Source organism: Pan paniscus, chromosome 5 (genome assembly GCF_029289425.2).
Source record: "Pan paniscus chromosome 5, NHGRI_mPanPan1-v2.0_pri, whole genome shotgun sequence".
Taxonomy (NCBI): domain Eukaryota; kingdom Metazoa; phylum Chordata; class Mammalia; order Primates; family Hominidae; genus Pan; species Pan paniscus.
Window position 1 is genome coordinate 50,034,450 of NC_073254.2, and position 17,295 is coordinate 50,051,744.

Sequence of the window (17,295 nt, forward strand, 5' to 3'; positions counted from 1 at the left end):
TTTTTTTTTTGCTCCCTTTCCCTGGAGGCTCAGCCCCCCCACTGGAGATTTCTTGCACTCCTTTACTTTATTCCACACTCGCTTTGCACTTAATTGTGCATCTCATTTACACACTTTTAACCTCCAAACTGTCCCTACCACCAAGGAAGTACTTCATCGCCCCCACGGTTTTTCTTACCTTGGTCTGTGCATAGCGTTACCTGCTCACCACAGTAACTGTAGGCCTTTTCTTCCTGTGTTGCTAAGAGTCTGGGTTTATTGGTTGCACCGGGTGGGTCCCGATTCTTTACCCTTGAGGCCACTGCAATGAGTTAGCGGGATGCGTCTCCTCATGAGAAGTGATCAGAGACCCTTTCCCGGAGGAGAATGAGGTCCCCATATGGGCCACCAAATTTGTTGGAAACAAATGCTCAGTGCTGCAAAGAAGAACCAGCACTGAGACAAAGGATCTCTCAGCAAGGCAAATTTGCTTCTGCAGAAGGGTGCTTCTTGTAGGTCTGGTCGCCATGAGAGCACCCCAAACAAAGGAGGGAAGGGGTTTTTATTCCTAACACAGCTTGTGCCCATTACTGTGTCCTGTCTCCATTGGCTGGAGCTGGACCAATCCAAGCTGAACCCGGTTGGCTAACTTGAAAAGTGCAAGAATGCGGTTACACTGGTGGGGGGGGGTGGGAGGAACAGTTTCTGCGGGAAGGGTCGTTGCGGCGGGAGGGGTAATTCACAGAGTGGGTAGCAGATGTGGAATGTGGGCTGTATAGATAAGGACTGGTGGGAAGGTTGTTTACCAGGGCAGGGGGACACAGAGAGTAAGGAAGTCTGGCCTTGAAAGCAGGGAACAGAGGACAAGGAAACTTAAGCTAAACCTTTGAAGAAGAACTTCTTACTGTATTTAACACTAGCCTGGCCAACATGGTGAAACCCCGTCTCTACTAAAAATACAAAAAAGCCGGGCATGATGGCCCATGCCCAGTTACTTGGGAGGCTGAGGAACAAGAATTGCTTGAACCCGGGAGGTGGAGGTTGCAGTGAGCCAAGATTGTGCCACTGCACTCCAGCCTGGGCAACAGAACGAGAGACTCTGTCTCAAAAAAGAAAAAAAAAACCTGAAAAATTGTTAAGATGATAAATTTCATGGTATGTGTTTTCTACTATAATTAAAACAGTTGTATAAATATTAGCCATTGTTATTTCACAGGTGAGGAAACAAGAGATCCCAACACAGAGCTGGACCCAAACCAGTGCTCTTGCCAAACATTGGAGGCCTCTGTGTTCCTCAGATTGAAGAGGTCCTGATGAGGACATTATGAGGGGCCCTGTTTTGCAGTTATCACCGCAGAAGTGGGCAGCACTCTCTGTAGGAAGTCTGGTCTCGGCAATCATCCAGCCAACTGGGGTTATCTCAGGTTATAACTTGGTTCTGAGGCCCCGACTTGCAGCCTGAAGGTGGCTTGGTTTATTTACCTACTGTCACATTTGGTAATGGCTGAAGGGTAGAAGGGTGCAAACCTCACTGTATTGTCTTATTACAATCTGCTCCTTGTCAACCAGACAGCTGGGTTCAGAGAAAGCTTAGAAGCCCATATAGAAAGCCTTGCGTGCCCTTGCGAGAGACAGAGTGGGGAGAGAGAGGAGCATTTACTAACTCACTCAAGCAGTGTAGCTTTCTCTGCAGGGAAAGTGTGTTGGTGACAAAGGGGTGAGGGTTCCCAGAACAGTCAGGAAGTTTATTTACTTAGTTATTATTATTTTTTGAGACGGAGTCTCACTCTATCGCCCAGGCTGGAGTGCAATGGCACAATCTCAGCTCACTGCAAGTTCCGCCTCCCAGGTTCATGCCATTCTCCTGCCTCAGCCTCCCGAGTGTCTGGGACTACAGGCAGCCACCACCATGCCCAGCTAATTTTTTGTATTTTTAGTAGAGACGGGGTTTCACCGTGTTAGCCAGGATGGTCTCAATCTCCTGACCTCATGATCCGCCCCCCTCGGCCTCCCAAAGTGTTGGGATTACAGGTGAGAGCCACCGAGCCCAGCCTATTTATTTATTTATTTGAGACAGGGTCTCACTCTGTCACCCAGGCTGGAGTGCAGTGGCATGATTACAGCTCACTGCAGCTTCGACCTCCTGAGCTCAAGCAGTTGTCCCACCTCATCCATCTGAGTAGCAGGGACTACAGGCATGCGCCATCATGCCCGGCTGATTTTAAAATTTTTTCGTAGAGACAGGGTCTTGCTTTGTTTCCTAGGCTAGTCTCAAACTCCTGGCTTCAAGTAATCCTCCTGCCTTGGCCTCCCAAAGTGCTACGATGACAGGTGTGAGCCACTGCACCTGGCCCAAATTTCACCTAAGGGGGGTAGTGCTAATTAAAATGTAGCAAAAACATATTTCCTTGAAACTCAGTACATCCTAGTGACCATGCAGTAAGCAAAGTTAGGCATGGTGTATCTGTACAGTTGTCTCGTAAATAAAGGACACAGTTTTCTTGCAGCTGTATTCCAGTAGGCAGGTAACTGAAAAACAGACCTAAGGACATAGCTCTCTCCTCCTAGACTTCTGCCTGGTGTGCCAAAGAGATTAACATCCTGCCACCAGGAGAAACCATCCTGGCTGGGCCCAGGGCAAGAGGGCTGGTGTAGCTCAGGGTAGGGCTGGGCACTTTTTGCAGCCCGGATGCTTGGAGAGAAGCACAGGGGTGGAACAGTGGCCAGCTGGGGGCAGTGCTGAGGAAGGGCTTGCCCAGTAGCACTGGGCTGGATGTCAGCAGTGGGGTGGGCCCTGGCTTGACTCGGTCTCCAGTGTGGCTCTGAATGAGTGGGGAGAGCTGGAGAGGCAGGCTTGAGTTTCCTGCTGTTCCCTATTTTGTAGATGTCAGTAGCAGATGGCAGATGCTCTGTGGTGATGCAGCCATCTGCATGCCTCATTTTTCACTTGCCTGCGAGTCGCTCAGCCCAGGGGGCCCCATCCTTCACCTCAGTGGAACAGTACCCGGTTCACAACAGATGGGCCGTAAATGTTTGGGGGCTGGCTGACCAGGGCACCAGACTGGGCGGGGTGGTTTTAGAATACTTTTAAGGAAAATATTTTACATTTGATCTTCGTATTTGGTGAACTCTGAGTTATCAATTGTGACTAAAAATAGATATAAGATCAATGTAGCCTGAAGACGATGGACCCATTTTACAGTTCTGGGCTCCCAAAATTCAAGTTGCTGCTAGTTCACCACTTGGAAAAGAATTCAAGACACAAAATCAGGCTGCAGGGACAACCAGAGTATCATGGGGCTTTGGCCTCCACATCTCAGGTAACAGGAGTGAAGGGCCACTGGGATACAGACAAGAGGCTGCCTTCAGAGGAGGGACAAAGCCAGCTTACTGAGTATCTACTATGTTCTAGTTTGGGGATGATGGACTGGGTGCTGAGGATGGTGATGAGTAAGGCAGTGTTCCTGATCTCTCAGTGGGAGAAGGGGAATCACATGTTGTTAACTACAGGTAAAGGCTGGTGTCATGTTAGGAAGACTCTGGTATCCACAAAGGGCAATAGGATACACATGGGTTTAAGTTTTTTATTTTTATTTTTTGAGACAGAGTCTCGCTCTGTCGCCCAGGCTGGAGTGCAGTGGCGCGATCTCAGCTCACTGCAAGCTCCGCCTCCTGGGTTCACGTCATTCTCTTGCCTCAGCCTCCTGAGTAGCTGGGATTATGGGCGCCCACCACCAAGCCTGACGAATTTTTCATATTTTCAGTAGAGACGGGGTTTCACCATGTTAGTCAGGATGGTCTTGATCTCCTGACCTCGTGATCCACCCTCCTCGGCCTCCCAAAGTGCTGGGATTATAGGTGTGAGCCAGGACACCCAGCGGGTTTAAGTTTTTAAGACAAAAAAATTCAGGAGTCCTTAGTGTGGAAACATGGTTGTGAGCAGATACAATACAAACTCATCAAGTCATTCATTAGAACTAGAGTAACTAGAATTAGTCATTGCATCCCCAAATACTCATCAACTGTTTATTCTTACCACTTATTTCCCTAGTCAGAAGCTTTAAGGAGATAACTTTAAGCCAAGAACAATGCCCACAATAAGGAGTTATCTTATGAAAACACATTATCCCAGAGCAGACCCAGGCTGGAAATATTTAATACCTCAAGAAAGGCTTAGACACAGACCGGACCCGGTGGCTCACGCCTGTAATCCCAGCATTTTGGGAGGCTGACGCAAGTTTATCACCTGAGGTCAGGAGCTCGAGACCAGCCTGGCCAACATGGTGAAACCCCATCTCTACTAAAAATACAAAAAATTAGCTGGGTGTGGTGGCGGACACCTGTAATCCCAGCTACTCAGGAGGCTGAGGCAGGAGAATCACTTGAATACTGGAGGCAGAGGTTGCAGTGAGCCGAGATTGTGCCACTGCACTCCAGCCTGGGCAACAAGAACAAAACTCCCTCTCAAAAACAAAAAAAAGAAAGCCTTAGCCACATGTTGTATTTGCAATGTGTCAACTAAGCCAAGTTGGAAACACATGTCCCAGAATTCCTTCCCTGCTTAGTTCTGGGTTAGCAAGGACCAATGACCTTGTGGAGATTTGAGAGGTGGAAATAATGTAGCAGCTGCATTTTTTTTTTCTAATTTTAGAGACAAGGTCTCACTCTGTTGCCCAGGCTGGAGTGCAGTGGCGTGATCATAGCTCACTGAAGCCTACGACTCATGGCTTCAAGTATCCTCTCACCTCAGCCTCTCAAGTAGCTGGGACTATAGGCATGCACCACCATGTGTAGCTAATTAATTTGTGTGTGTGTGTGTGGTAGTGATGGGGTCTATGTTGCCCAGGCTGGTCTTGAACTCCTGGCCTCAAGCAATCCTCCTGCCTCAGCCTCTCAAAGTGCTGGGATTACAGGTGTGAGCCACCATCCCTGGCCCCTAAAGTGTATTTTAAAAAGATGCCTCTGCTTAACACGTTGGCAAGCTTCCCACCATAGCTTTCTTCCAAAGTAGACTATGAGGCCCATGGCTCTGCTGCCATTTCAGTTCCACCAAATGTGGGAATTCTAAGGAAGTACCAACATCTCCTTCCATACACCGAGAGCATCACTCATCATACTAGAAAAAGACCTATTTTAAAATGGTGCAAGGGCATCAGGTGACCTGACGGCCATGGGCGGGCTGCATCACCATTCTGGGTCCTCCCCATATTCTTGATTCTCCAAGGTTCCCTCATCTTTAGAAGACAAAGAATCCCTGCCTTATAAACTGTGCTTTAATTTTTCTAACTATAGGCTGCAGTTACCCAAACAAGATGCTGTCAAAAATCTTAAGAGTTGTATTTAACGCTGTCTCTTTCTTGCCGTGTATTATTAAGGTCACACGTGGAGATTCTGGGCAATTACAGATAGTGCCTTCTCCTCCCACAGAAATCTCCACGTCAGACATGTAGTAGAGAAAAATCTGAAGGGAAGTACTGAAGGTCTACCAAAACTTTTCAAGCCATCAGAGAATGTCCTTTTATGTACTTTTGTCAGTCACTGTCATTCAAATGCATAAGTAGCCAGCTGATGGAAAAAATACACAGCTGGGTTGGGGAATTCTGAGTTTCAGGATTTTGACTAACTGGCTCAAATTCAATGCGTTTTGTCACCAATACTGGAGATAGTCTCCAGCCCCAGAGAATACAGGCTTCACATGTACCATACTAAAAGTGGAGTTCAGTGTGCTGCTAAGGCCAAGTAAGTATAGACAAAGCCCTTCACTGGCAGTCCTCGTTTTGGAGGTTGTGCAAGCTGCCTCTGAATTTCTGAGATCACACATTTACAGCCAGGAATCTTCTCTGGCTCATCCTCAAGATCCCTAGGGTGATCATTATTTTCTTAGGAAAAAAAGCACGCAAATAAAGGGAATTTATTATGGTTGAGATAGGGTCTTGCTCTGTCACCCAGGCTGGAGTGCAGTGGCATGATCATGGCTCACTGCAGCCTCAACCTCCCAGGGCTCAAGTGATCCTCCCACCTCAGCCTGTAACTGGGCCTAAAGGTGCATACCATCATGTCTGTCTAATTTTTGTACTTTTTGTAGAGACAGGGTCTTGCCATGTTGCCCAGGCTGGTCTCGAACTCCTGGGCTCAAGCGACCTGCCCACCTCGGCCTCCCAAAGTGCTGGGGTTATAAGCATAAGCAACCGCACCTAGCTAGGAATTTATTTCATTACCTAAATATGAAAAAAAATTTCATATTTATTTCATTATATATTTATATATATAATTATATAAATTAATAAATAATTTAACAGGGAGGAGGGAGAAATATAATTCAAATCCAGAGATGAAGCCAAGAATTCAGAGGGAATAAAGGGTGCCTAGAACCTGCATCAACCTGTCTGTAGACCTCAGAGGTCCTACTAAGTACCTTCCAGCACTGTGCCACCTTCTTTTGCAGTGTGAAAATGAGGATTTGCAGTATATGTGACATCTCCTTAGGCCTTGAGAGTCTGTGATGATGAGTATTGATGATATATGCTACTTAAGAAAGAAAATGCATGCTCAATATGGACCACCACCTTAGATAGGCTTACTTATGTTTCATATATTTATTAAAGGGCACAATTAAATTTTATTTTGCAAGTCGAGCCTACCTTAAAATCAGCTTAAAAAGGTGAAATATCCGCTGGCTAATGAAAAAACAAAACCTTTTTATTTTTCCGATTACTTGGTTCTTTTTAGCAATGATGCATTGTTCTGCCACTTTCACCCCAATGTTGGTTTCAGGTTCACCTTAGAGCAAAGTGTAGGATGATACTGTCCATTGCCGATTTTCTGATTTTTTTTTTTTTTTTTTTTGAGACCAAGTCTCACTGTCACCCAGGCCAGAGTGCAGTGGCACAATCTTGGCTCACTGCAACTTCCACTTCCCAGGTTCAAGTGATTCTCCTGCCTCAGCCTCCTGAGTAGCTGGGATTACAGGTGTGCACCACCACACCTGGCTAATTTTTGTATTTTTAGTAGAGACAGGGTTTTACCACATTGGCCAGGCTGGTCTCAAACTCCTGACCTCAGGTGATGCACCTGCCTTGGCCTCCCAAAGTGCTGGGATTACAGGCATGAGCCACTACGCCTGACCTCTCTGATGTCTAATTTCTTCAAGTTGGCCCCCACCATGGTTTTTTAACCAATATAGCTTTCCCTGAAAATCACTTAAGCAAAACCAAAAACAATGGGAAGTCACATTTTTTTTGGATTTATTTAAAGAACACACAAAAAAGTGCATCTAAATGATTTTTTTTTAAAAAACAATGTCTTTAATTCATCATATGCTGACTTGGCAATCCATATGCAGCCTAAAAGGTGGTTGAAAGATGTCTGTGGACTTCTACACAAGTTGTTTAAGATTATTGAATTTGATACAAGAATACGTGAAGTGTCTTCTTGAGTGGTAATGGGCACCCTGTAGTTATTTGCTCAGAACCACTCACACACCCTTCCCCTCCCCACACACACTTTTGCCAGTTCCCCCTGGTGAACCATAATACACACGTGGGAGACAGCTGGCATCATCTGAGTCTTGGAATAGCTTTCTTGTTTGTTATCTGCAAAAAGCTAGGTGGCCTTTTTAGTATCAAATTTCAATCTTGGCCTCACTGGAACCATGCTCTACAGAGCTTTCCCAACAGTTTAGCAAGTAAGCAAAATCAGCTTTTGCTCTTCATATTTCGTAGGTGAGACTGGGGCTTTTAAAAGAAATATTTCATAAAAAAGACAAAAGCATAAATGAGAAATTAGAGGGATTTTAGTTATCATTAAAGGAAAAAACTCACAAATTGATCCCATTTGTTCCATGGGGAAGAAAAGTATTATAAAAGGAAATAACTTGATTTGTAGGTTTGAAGGGGGTCCCAATCTAATAATAAAAGTCTTTTGATAAAACCACCATAAAAATAAAAACTAATTTAAAATATAACTGCTAGTGTTTTTTAAGATTTAAAAAAGTGAGATGTTCCAGGTTTAAGCAAATGGTTCCTTGGGTTGCCAAATGCATTCCCATGAGTGTTTCTTAGGCTGAGGGAATAGAGAGCCATGCTCAATCTGTTTACCCGTAAGGACTGAAATTCAACTACATGTACACATTTAAGACTTGCCCTAGTTCAATGGTCAGCTCAAGTACTGGAGATTTAGGCTACTGGCTGTGTACCGGCATGGGAAGCTGTCTTCAACTCTTTCACAACTCACGCCAGAACAGAGAAGCTTGACAGGGCAGGAAAAGCGAGCAACTGCGTGTCAAACCTGCAGGTGAAACCCCTAGTGTAGAAGAGCAACTATTTATTTGTCAACCCTACAGATTTTGTTTTTAAAAATTAAGCTTAGTACTAAAAAGTCAAAAATTTTTTTGCATGATAGAGGAGTGTAAATAAAGTTCCATAAACCAGTATACATATGCTTATGAGCCAATAATCTTAAAAAGACAAAAAAAGCTGCATGGATCCTAAATGACTATGTAAATAGATCCACTCCAGGTCAAAAATATTGTAAGCACAAGTCTTAAATTCTTAATAGCAAGGATTAGAATGAAAGAAGAAGCTGAGCAGTAGCAATGCTGGGAGGAAGTACTGTGTATTGAATATTATTCCCTAAAAGGAATAGAGGAGGGGAGAAAAAGCACAATTCTGATTGCTCTTTTCACATTTCAGTATCTCAGAACTTCATCGAAAATAGGAAAAGCTAATCCAGAAACTCTCATCTGCTCATTATCATTGCTGAAGGGTGTTTTAGGAATGACAGAATTACTCCCCCAGGGACAGGCTGTGTGTGGTAGAAAGCCACTGTCACAAGGAGGCTGGCTGAGGAGGGGGACTTTGGGAGGAGGCTAAGTCAGCAAGCAAGTGGCCTCTGAGGTTCTGGCTTTCACGTCTGTTGACACTGCTGTGGAACTGGGGAGACACGAGACCCCTCTACTGTGGGTTCTGTTGGTTAAAAATGCAACAGACTACATTTATAGCACTTCAGTCATTTAAAACACAAAAGCTTATCCTCCTTCCCCTACCCTACCCAACTGTAGGAAAGGAGAAATTCATGAAGCATTTTTTTTTTAAAGGTTTCTGCAGTGCTATTAAAGTTCAAAGGTAAAACCTAACAGCCCCACATTGTTAGGATGATCTCCAGGGACCCTGAATTGGATACTGAAGGTTGATAGACACTGAAATGAGCTGGACTTAAGCTGCTGGCTCACTCCCTCCACACCACAGTCATTTCTGTTTGTTCCACCGGGAGTGGTCCCGTGCCACCCCTCAGTGAACCCTCCGGGCGGCAGCAGGGGGGCTGTTTTTGGGAAGCTACTGGTTTTGCCATTTGCTTCCAGAATCACATAGACTATAACAAACTTTACATTAAACACTGTTCCGTCCTGAGTTGGGGGAAAGCCCATTGAGGAGGGGCCGAGTTCACTGGGACTCTTCCCTCCTTGGCGTGGCGTCATACGTGGCCCTCAGGTTTCTCTTCTTCCATTGCTTGACTGTCTGTTCCTTTTTCATTAGTGACCCCTTCTGAAGTCTTCTTGCCCATTGCTTTATTGGCCTCTTCCTAAGGAAGAAATAAGCAATCAAGAAGGTTAGAGAATAAAGAAGTGAAATAATTCCTGGCTCCTCCAGACTGTCTATCAGGTCCCAAACACGAGGTATTGCAATGATTTTCTCTAGGATATCTAGCTGGGTAGGTCAGGGCTGTGCTACCAATAGTTAGAGTGGGAGCTTCACCTTTCTTTGGTTGACACATGGGACAGCTGTGGGATAATGAAGTCTGGGCATTCCTGGAGACTGGGGACAGGACCAGAATGCCAACTATGCTGTAGGGAGGCCGCCCTCTCTGCAGACAGACCTCTCCTGCCACATTTGTCAGGCTGGCTGCCGACCCTCAAGATAACAGGTGTGATGATGGGGCTCCTATAACATCCCATTTCCTGGGAAAATCATAAGTCTTACTTGAAAAAAAAAATCCTGATGGGTTTACAATTTTTCAAAAATGACAAAAGGGCTGGGCATGGTGGCTCATGTCTATAATCCCAGCACTTTGGGAGACCAAAGCAGGAGGAACCCTTGAAGCCAGGGGTTCGAGACCAGCCTAGACAACAAAGTGAAACCCTATCTTTACAAAAAATTTTAAAAAATTAGCCCAGTGTGGTAGTGTGCTTGTCCTAGCTACTCAGGAGGCTGAGGTGGGAGGATCACTTGATCCAGAGAAGTCAAGGCTGCAGTGAGCCATGTCAGCACGACTGCATTACAGTCTGGGTGACAGAGTGAGACTCTGACTCGGGCAGGGGCCCGGGGGGCGGGCGGGGGGAGTTGGTGCAAAATCGCTGTTTTTGCCATTGAAAGTAATGGTAAAAACCACAATTACTTTTGAACCAATCTAATACATCTGAAGGGAATTTAGTTTTCTCATCTCTCATGACGCGTGCCTTTGGTGACTGGAACTGCCCTACTCGACCTTTGGATCCAAAGCAGCCTCAGATTAGATTGGAAATCGTTTTCCCTACTCTTGAGCCTCTTGGGTTGTTTAACTGTTCCTGTCCCCTAAAATCAAAGGGGCATGGTCAGGCTCTCGATCCACCTGCAGTCATCGGGCTCTGCACACACCTTGGCATCCTGCTCTGCAAACTTCTTGAACATGTTGGCGTATATCCTGCGGTCCCGCTCGTTGTGCTCCTTGGCCTTTTTCTGGCACATGGAGATCTGCAGTCTTGCAGCCTTATTCTGGGGGTTTACTTCCAGCACTTTCTCAAAGTCACCCTTGGCTGACTCAAACTCGTTCATGAGCAGCTGGGCTTCACCCCTCCTATACAAGCCTTTCTCATTGGCACTGTCCAGTCCAAGGGCCTAGGAATAGATGGTCTATATTTTAGAAAGGACGAATTTTAATAAATTCAGTAAACAGCTTACCAAAGTTCTCTTGCCAAAGGAGATGGAAAAAGTGTATTTAAAAAAATGGGGCTCAAGATAATTACATACTACCGATCAAAATTTACTACCCAAATTATTTTCTGCATTTAATGCAATTTCTAGAAAGATCCCAAGGAGATTTGAGAGGGGGCTCTTGAGAAGTTCATTTTAAAGTTCACTGGAACAAATAAGTGCCCAAGAATGGCTGAAAAAATTTGGGAAAAAAGAAAAAAATAAGAGGCACTTGTCTTACCAGAGAAAAAGACAAACTTTAAAACTACTGAAATTAAGACAGTTTGGTTACTAGCATGTGGACAAACAGCTCAGTGGAACAGAACGAATCATTCAGAAACAGTCATGTGTCTGCATATAAAAACATTTGAAAACGACAAAGGTGGTAATGTGAATCAGTGGAGAGTTAACTTTAAAATAAACGGGGCCAGGATGGCAGCTATCCACATAGAAAATAAGAGTTAAGGCCGGGTGCAGTGGTTCACACCCTAATCCCAGCACTTTGGGAGGCTGAGGCAGGTGATCACCTGAGGTGAGGAGTCCGAGACCAGCCTGGCCAACATGGCGAAATCCTGTCTCTACTGAAAATACAAAAATTAGCTGGGCATGGTGGCAGGCGCCTGTAATCCCAGCTACTTGGGAGGCTGAGGCAGGAGAATTGCTTGAACCAGGGAGGTGGAGGTTGGAGTGGGCTGAGATCGTGCCACTGCACTCCAGGCTGGGTGACAGAGTGAGACTCTTGTCTCCAAAAAAAAAAAAAAAAGTTCTTACCTCATATTGTAAGCACAAAAATAAATTCTAGATCAATCATATTTACATATTTAAAAAAACCATAAAATGTTTCAATTATTTTTTATTTTAAAATATGTAAAATCTAATCATTATTTTTTTGAGGCAGGGTCTCACTCTGTCGCCCAGGCTGGAGGGCAGTGGCTCAATCACAGCTCACTGCAGCCTCTATCTCCTGGGCTCAGGCAATCCTCTCGCCTCAGCCTCCGAAAGTCCTGGGGTTACAGGTCACAGGTGTAAACCACTGTGCCTGGCTTCAGTTATTTTTATAATCTTGGTGTGGGGAAGTCTTTTCTAACTAGAAAGGAGACGACAAATCTGACTACATAAACATTAAAACCTTCTTTAAAGAGAAAGATACAATCAACAAAGCTAAAAGAAAATTGCTGGGTTGTGGTGGCTCACACCTGTAATCCCAGCACTTTGGGAAGCTGAGGCGGCAAATCACCTGAGGTCAGGAATTGGAAACCAGCCGGGCCAACATGGTGAAACCCTGTCTCTACTAAAAATACAAAAATTAGCCTGGCGTGGTGGTTGGCACCTGTGGTCTAAGCTACTTGGGAGGCTGAGGCAGGAGAATCGCTTGAACTCGGGAGGTGGAGGTTAGAGTGAGCCAAGATTGTGCCATTGCACTCCAGACTGGGTAACAGAGAAAGACTCCATCTCCAAAAATAAAAAAAAGAGGAAAATAAGGAGAACAGGCTTCCTATTGCCAAAGATAGGGTTAATAGTGATGCTATATGACTGCTTCTGTCAATAGAAGACAGGAAAATAATGTAGTCAAGGCTGTGCTGGGTGTGGTACCTCACAACTTTAATCCCAGCTCTTTGGAAGACCCCCATCTCTACAAAAGTAAATTTAAAAATTAGCAGGGTGTGGTGGCATGCACTTGTAGTCCCAGCTACTCAGGAGGCTGAGGTGGGAGGATAGCTTGGGCCCCAGAGTTTGAGGCTGTAGTACATTATGTTCATGCGTATTAATAGCCACTGCACCCCAGCCTGGGAAAAATAGCAACAACTTGTCTCTAAAACAAACAAAACACACACACGCGTGCACACACACACTCTCTCTCTCTCTGCTCTGTATGAAAAAAACGAAAAAATACATATAAAATTAATAACTGGTCTTGGGAGAGAGGATGCGATAGGAAACACTGATCCACAAAATTCAAAAATAATCTCACAAAGAATGTACAAAATAGTTGCCTTGCTTTTCTTATCCTTTTATGTCTACCTTTAAGATACATCCAATGATTAGTTTTTACTTTTACCCACAGTATAATATATACTGTTCACTCTGAGACCAGATACCTAAAATAGTATCGGCTGGTGTATAAATATATCAGAACGATACATAACGATACAGATGATAAACCACTGTTATAGAGTACTGTGTGTAAGCACTCAAAAGACCAAAGATAGTATTAATAAGACAAATGTAAAAATAAAAAGGCTGCGGATGCTCTGTGGACCTTTCATATTATTTATGCATATCAGTGAATAAATGATTATAATAAAAATTGACCTATATATATGCTTTATATGAACAGTTGCAGTCTGTTAAAGTCCAGAAAAGCTTAAGTTAAATCTGCTCTTATTAAACTGAACCTGAGGAGTTATACATCTACTCTGATATAAATACTACAGTTATAAGGAAGGTCGTGGATAATAATTATTTAATTTTAATCAAAACTTTTCTTCAGAATGCATTATGATAAACAGTCTAGGTATCATAAAAGTCTGACTGTAATAAAAATCTTGCTGAATTTCCCAATTCATACTGAGAAACAAATAATCCCAAACATTCAAATAAATTAAAAAAAAGCAAAATGAAAAATCCTGCAACCTTTGGCTGAGAGGAAGCAAAAGACAGAGATGGAGAAAAGATCTGGAGTATCTAAAGTCCATCTCACAGGAGACACGATGTTACCTTGTCACAGCATTCAACAGCTTTGGTGTATTCTCTAAGCTTCAGGTAGCACATGGCCAGGTTCAGAAAGGCAGCAAGGAGAAATGATTCAGAAGCTTTCGATTCCTTTTCTGATAAACCATATTCCATCTCTAACCAGGACACTATCTTCCCATACTGAATCACCGCCTGCATGTATTTGCCTCCCTAGGATAAAAAAGCGTCATTACTTGTACTCAGCTCTTGAGGGGGTACAAAAGAAAAGCAAATCCTCAAAGTGAAGCAACCCCTCCAGCAAACCCTGGTACAGCTGGTTTCTTTCTTTCCTTCTGGAGATGGCTCTCCAGGTACCTTTCCCACTCCTTTGGAGGCCTCAATGGCCTGTGGGCTGGTTTGGGGCAGTGCCTGAGCACTGCCTAGTGCTGCTCTGCAGCATTTCCATCCGTCCCTTCAGCAGGTGTAGTACAGCAAGGCTTCTGGGCTATGTTCTTTGGGTGCTAATATTCTTTAGTCTTTTTTTTTTTTTTTTTTTTTTTTGAGACACAGTCTTGCACTGTCTCCAGGGCTGGAGTGCAATGGCGCCATCTCAGCTCACTGCAACCTCCGCCTCCCGGGTTCCAGCGATTCTCCTGCCTCAGCCTCCCGAGTAGCTGGGGACTACAGGTGGCCGCCACCAAGCCCAGCTATTTTTTTTTGTATTTTTAGTAGAGACAGCGTTTCACTATGTTGGCCAGGCTGGTCTTGAACTCCTGACCTTGTGATCCGCCTGCCTTGGCCTCCCAAAGTGCTGGGATTACAGGCATGAGCCACCACACCTGGCCTATTCTTTAGTCTTTCAAAAGGATTGTGAGCAGTTTTAGACTATGCCACTAAAAAAATGAAGAGGAAGTTACTTTTCTTTTCAGCACTTCACAGCAAATACTACATTCTGGCAAGTGCTAGTTCCAAACACAGCCAATCCTATTTGAACCAGTCTCTGTTGCAACTACTAAATTCTTATCATTTGTAGTGCAAAAGCTGCTCTAGACAGTATGTAAATCAATGGGTGCAGCTGTGTTTCAGTTAAACTGTACTTACAAAAACAGGCAGGGACCAGATTTGGCCAGCAAACTGTAGTTTGCTGACCCCTGATCTATAGGCAATGGGAATATGAATAGTTGGATAGTAGCATACGACATAAACAACAACTATAAAACAATATACATCAGAAAGGTCTGTCAGCTATGTGAGAAAAATCTTTCTCCTCCTATTTTTGTGCTTACCTGATTAGATTTAGAATTCTAACAATTAAAAAAAATCACATTAATTATATATATTATATATAATATAAATATAAACATATATTTTATATATATATATTTTATATATATATATATACACACACACACACACACACACATACATGCTTATATGAGAAATGCTGGGGGCTGAGCACAGTGGCTTATACCTGTAATCCCAGCACTTTGGGAGGCCAAGGCAGGTGGATCACCTGAGGTCAGGAGTTCGAGACCAGCCTGGCCAACACGATGAAACCCCGTCTCTACTAAAAATACAAAAATGAGCCAGGTGTGGTGGCATATGCCTGTAATCCCGGCTACTTAGGAGGCTGAGGCAGGAGAATTGCTTGAACCTAAGAGGCAGAGGTTGCAGTGAGCCAAGATCATGCCACTGCACTCCAGCCTGGGTGACAGAGCGAGACTCCTCAAAAACAAAACAAAACCCCTCCAGGGCTGAGACAATGTGTCCACTGTGATTTTAAGGTGAATGAAAGCACTGGGGAATCGCTGGTAAATACGCAAATAGAAACAGGAGTGCAAGTGGGGATTCTCCTTTGAGGAGGTGATAAGCTCAAAACCACAGATGATACATCCTGCCAGATGGCAGAGGAGCAGCCAGATCTATTAGGACATTAAATTCAATGCCTGACCAACAGTGTTAAGACCATGTTACTAGGATTTACCACAGTCTAAGCAGCGCGTACATCTCACTGCCGAGTTGTCTCTCCCCACAAATACTCCAACCCTCACCCAAGGAGTCTGAGTAAGAGAAAAACCATAGAGCAGGTCTAAGAGGACATGCCTGTGATACAGGACTTCAAGTGGGTGACGTAAGAAACGAGCTCTGCCTGTAGAAAGGAAGCCCTGGTGTGGATTTTCTGGTGATGAAGATGGGGCAGACCTGTTCCAGCTGGAGGGCCTGGGTGTGAATGAGGGCCAGGCTACATCCCTCGAACATCCTTCTTCCCAAGTCACTCACTTAGGAGAGGGAAGACTGGCACTAAAATCAAAGTCTGTCACCCTCTCTGCCTCAGAAGTGTGTGATACAGGTTATTCATAAGAACACGAAACCAGGGCATTTTATTTTAAATGCTGAAATTCTTGAGGAAATTAGATTTGCTATGGACTGAATTGTGTCCCCCATCCTAAATTCCTATGTTGAAGCCCTCACCCCGAATGTGATATTTGCAGATGGAGCATTTGGGGAGGGAATTAGGTTAGATGTGGTCATGAGGGTGGGGCCTCATGATGGGATTAGAGCCTTTATAAGAAGAAACTCGGGTGCTTGCTGCCCTCTGCCCTCTCTCCACTCACGTGCATGTGGAAAGGCCATGTGAGAACACAGCAAGAAGGGAGCTACAAGGAACCAGAGGAGAGGCCCTCCCCAGACACTGACCCTGCTAACACCTTGATCTGGGACTTACAATCTCCAGAAGTAAATTCCTGTTGTTGAAGCCACCCAGTGTATGGTATTTTACTGTGGCAGCCCAAGCTAAGACAATACTTACATTTTGTCATAGTCTTAGGCCTACCACTCCTTTTTTGGATGCTACAAAAAAATAAGAATAAAGTCCTCACCAGTTTCAGGTCGGCATTTTCTTTCTGTCACTGCCTTTTCTCTTGCTGGTCTTTGAGGACAGGCAGCATTGTCCTCTCCCTTTTGGAATATTCAGGGTTTAGCACCAAGAGGTCTTTAATAAAGGTTTGTTGAGTAAATATTGAAATCAAAGGAATGTAAATATGGAATCAAAACTTTTCCTAAAGTGGTGTGGTGGCTCACGCCTATAGTCCCAGCACTTTGGGAAGCTGAGGCAGGAGGATCTCTTAAGTCCAGGAGTTCGAAGCTGCAGTTAGCTATGCTTGTGCCACTGCACTCCAGCCTGGGTGACAGAGTAAGACCCTCTCTCTCTAAAAACAATACCAACAACAAAACCTTTTGCTATCATTGGGAGCAAAAAATGTGTGGGTGGAAATGAAAAGTGTTGTTTCACTGAGATGAGATAGGAAGGACAGGCATTTCCCCTGTCATGCCTCATTTCTTCATCCTCTCTCCTCCTCCCTCTCTAATGCATCGATTAACTTTTCTGATTATCTCCTAATATATTGTATAGAGAAAGAAAAGAAGAGCCAGGGAGGACAAAAACCTAGATCTTAACATTTCAATAAGTTCTGAATAATCAGAATGGTAGAAGGCTATGGTAAAACAAAACAAAACACAAAAAACAGGTATTAGACTTCTTAATAGTTCCTTTACATTTATAGGGCATTTTAATTTTTTGAAAGCTCTTGCATATATATCATGTAACTTTATTTAGACTTCAACTTCCAATTAGCGAAAAGTCTGTCTTGTACTCCCTGCTTCTGAGGTACTAAAGCAGTTCTCAACTGGGGGGTGA

General features: G+C 44.2%; 1 protein-coding gene across 5 annotated transcripts in view; it reads right to left on the bottom strand.

Annotated features, from left to right (window-relative positions):
• Nucleotides 1-7,206: 7,206 nt before the first annotated feature.
• The window catches only part of FKBP5 (FKBP prolyl isomerase 5), a 115,480-nt gene continuing 105,391 nt past the window's right edge, over nt 7,207-17,295 (bottom strand). For all 5 annotated transcript variants that reach the window (XM_034961928.3, XM_055113507.2, XM_055113509.2 and 2 more), the window contains 3 exons: nt 13,644-13,829; nt 10,611-10,850; nt 7,207-9,558 (listed from right to left, as the gene is read on the bottom strand). In XM_034961928.3, coding sequence (XP_034817819.1) covers nt 9,451-9,558; nt 10,611-10,850; nt 13,644-13,829 — 534 coding nt within the window. In that variant the 3' untranslated portion in view covers nt 7,207-9,450. The remainder of the gene's footprint in view (nt 9,559-10,610; nt 10,851-13,643; nt 13,830-17,295) is intronic.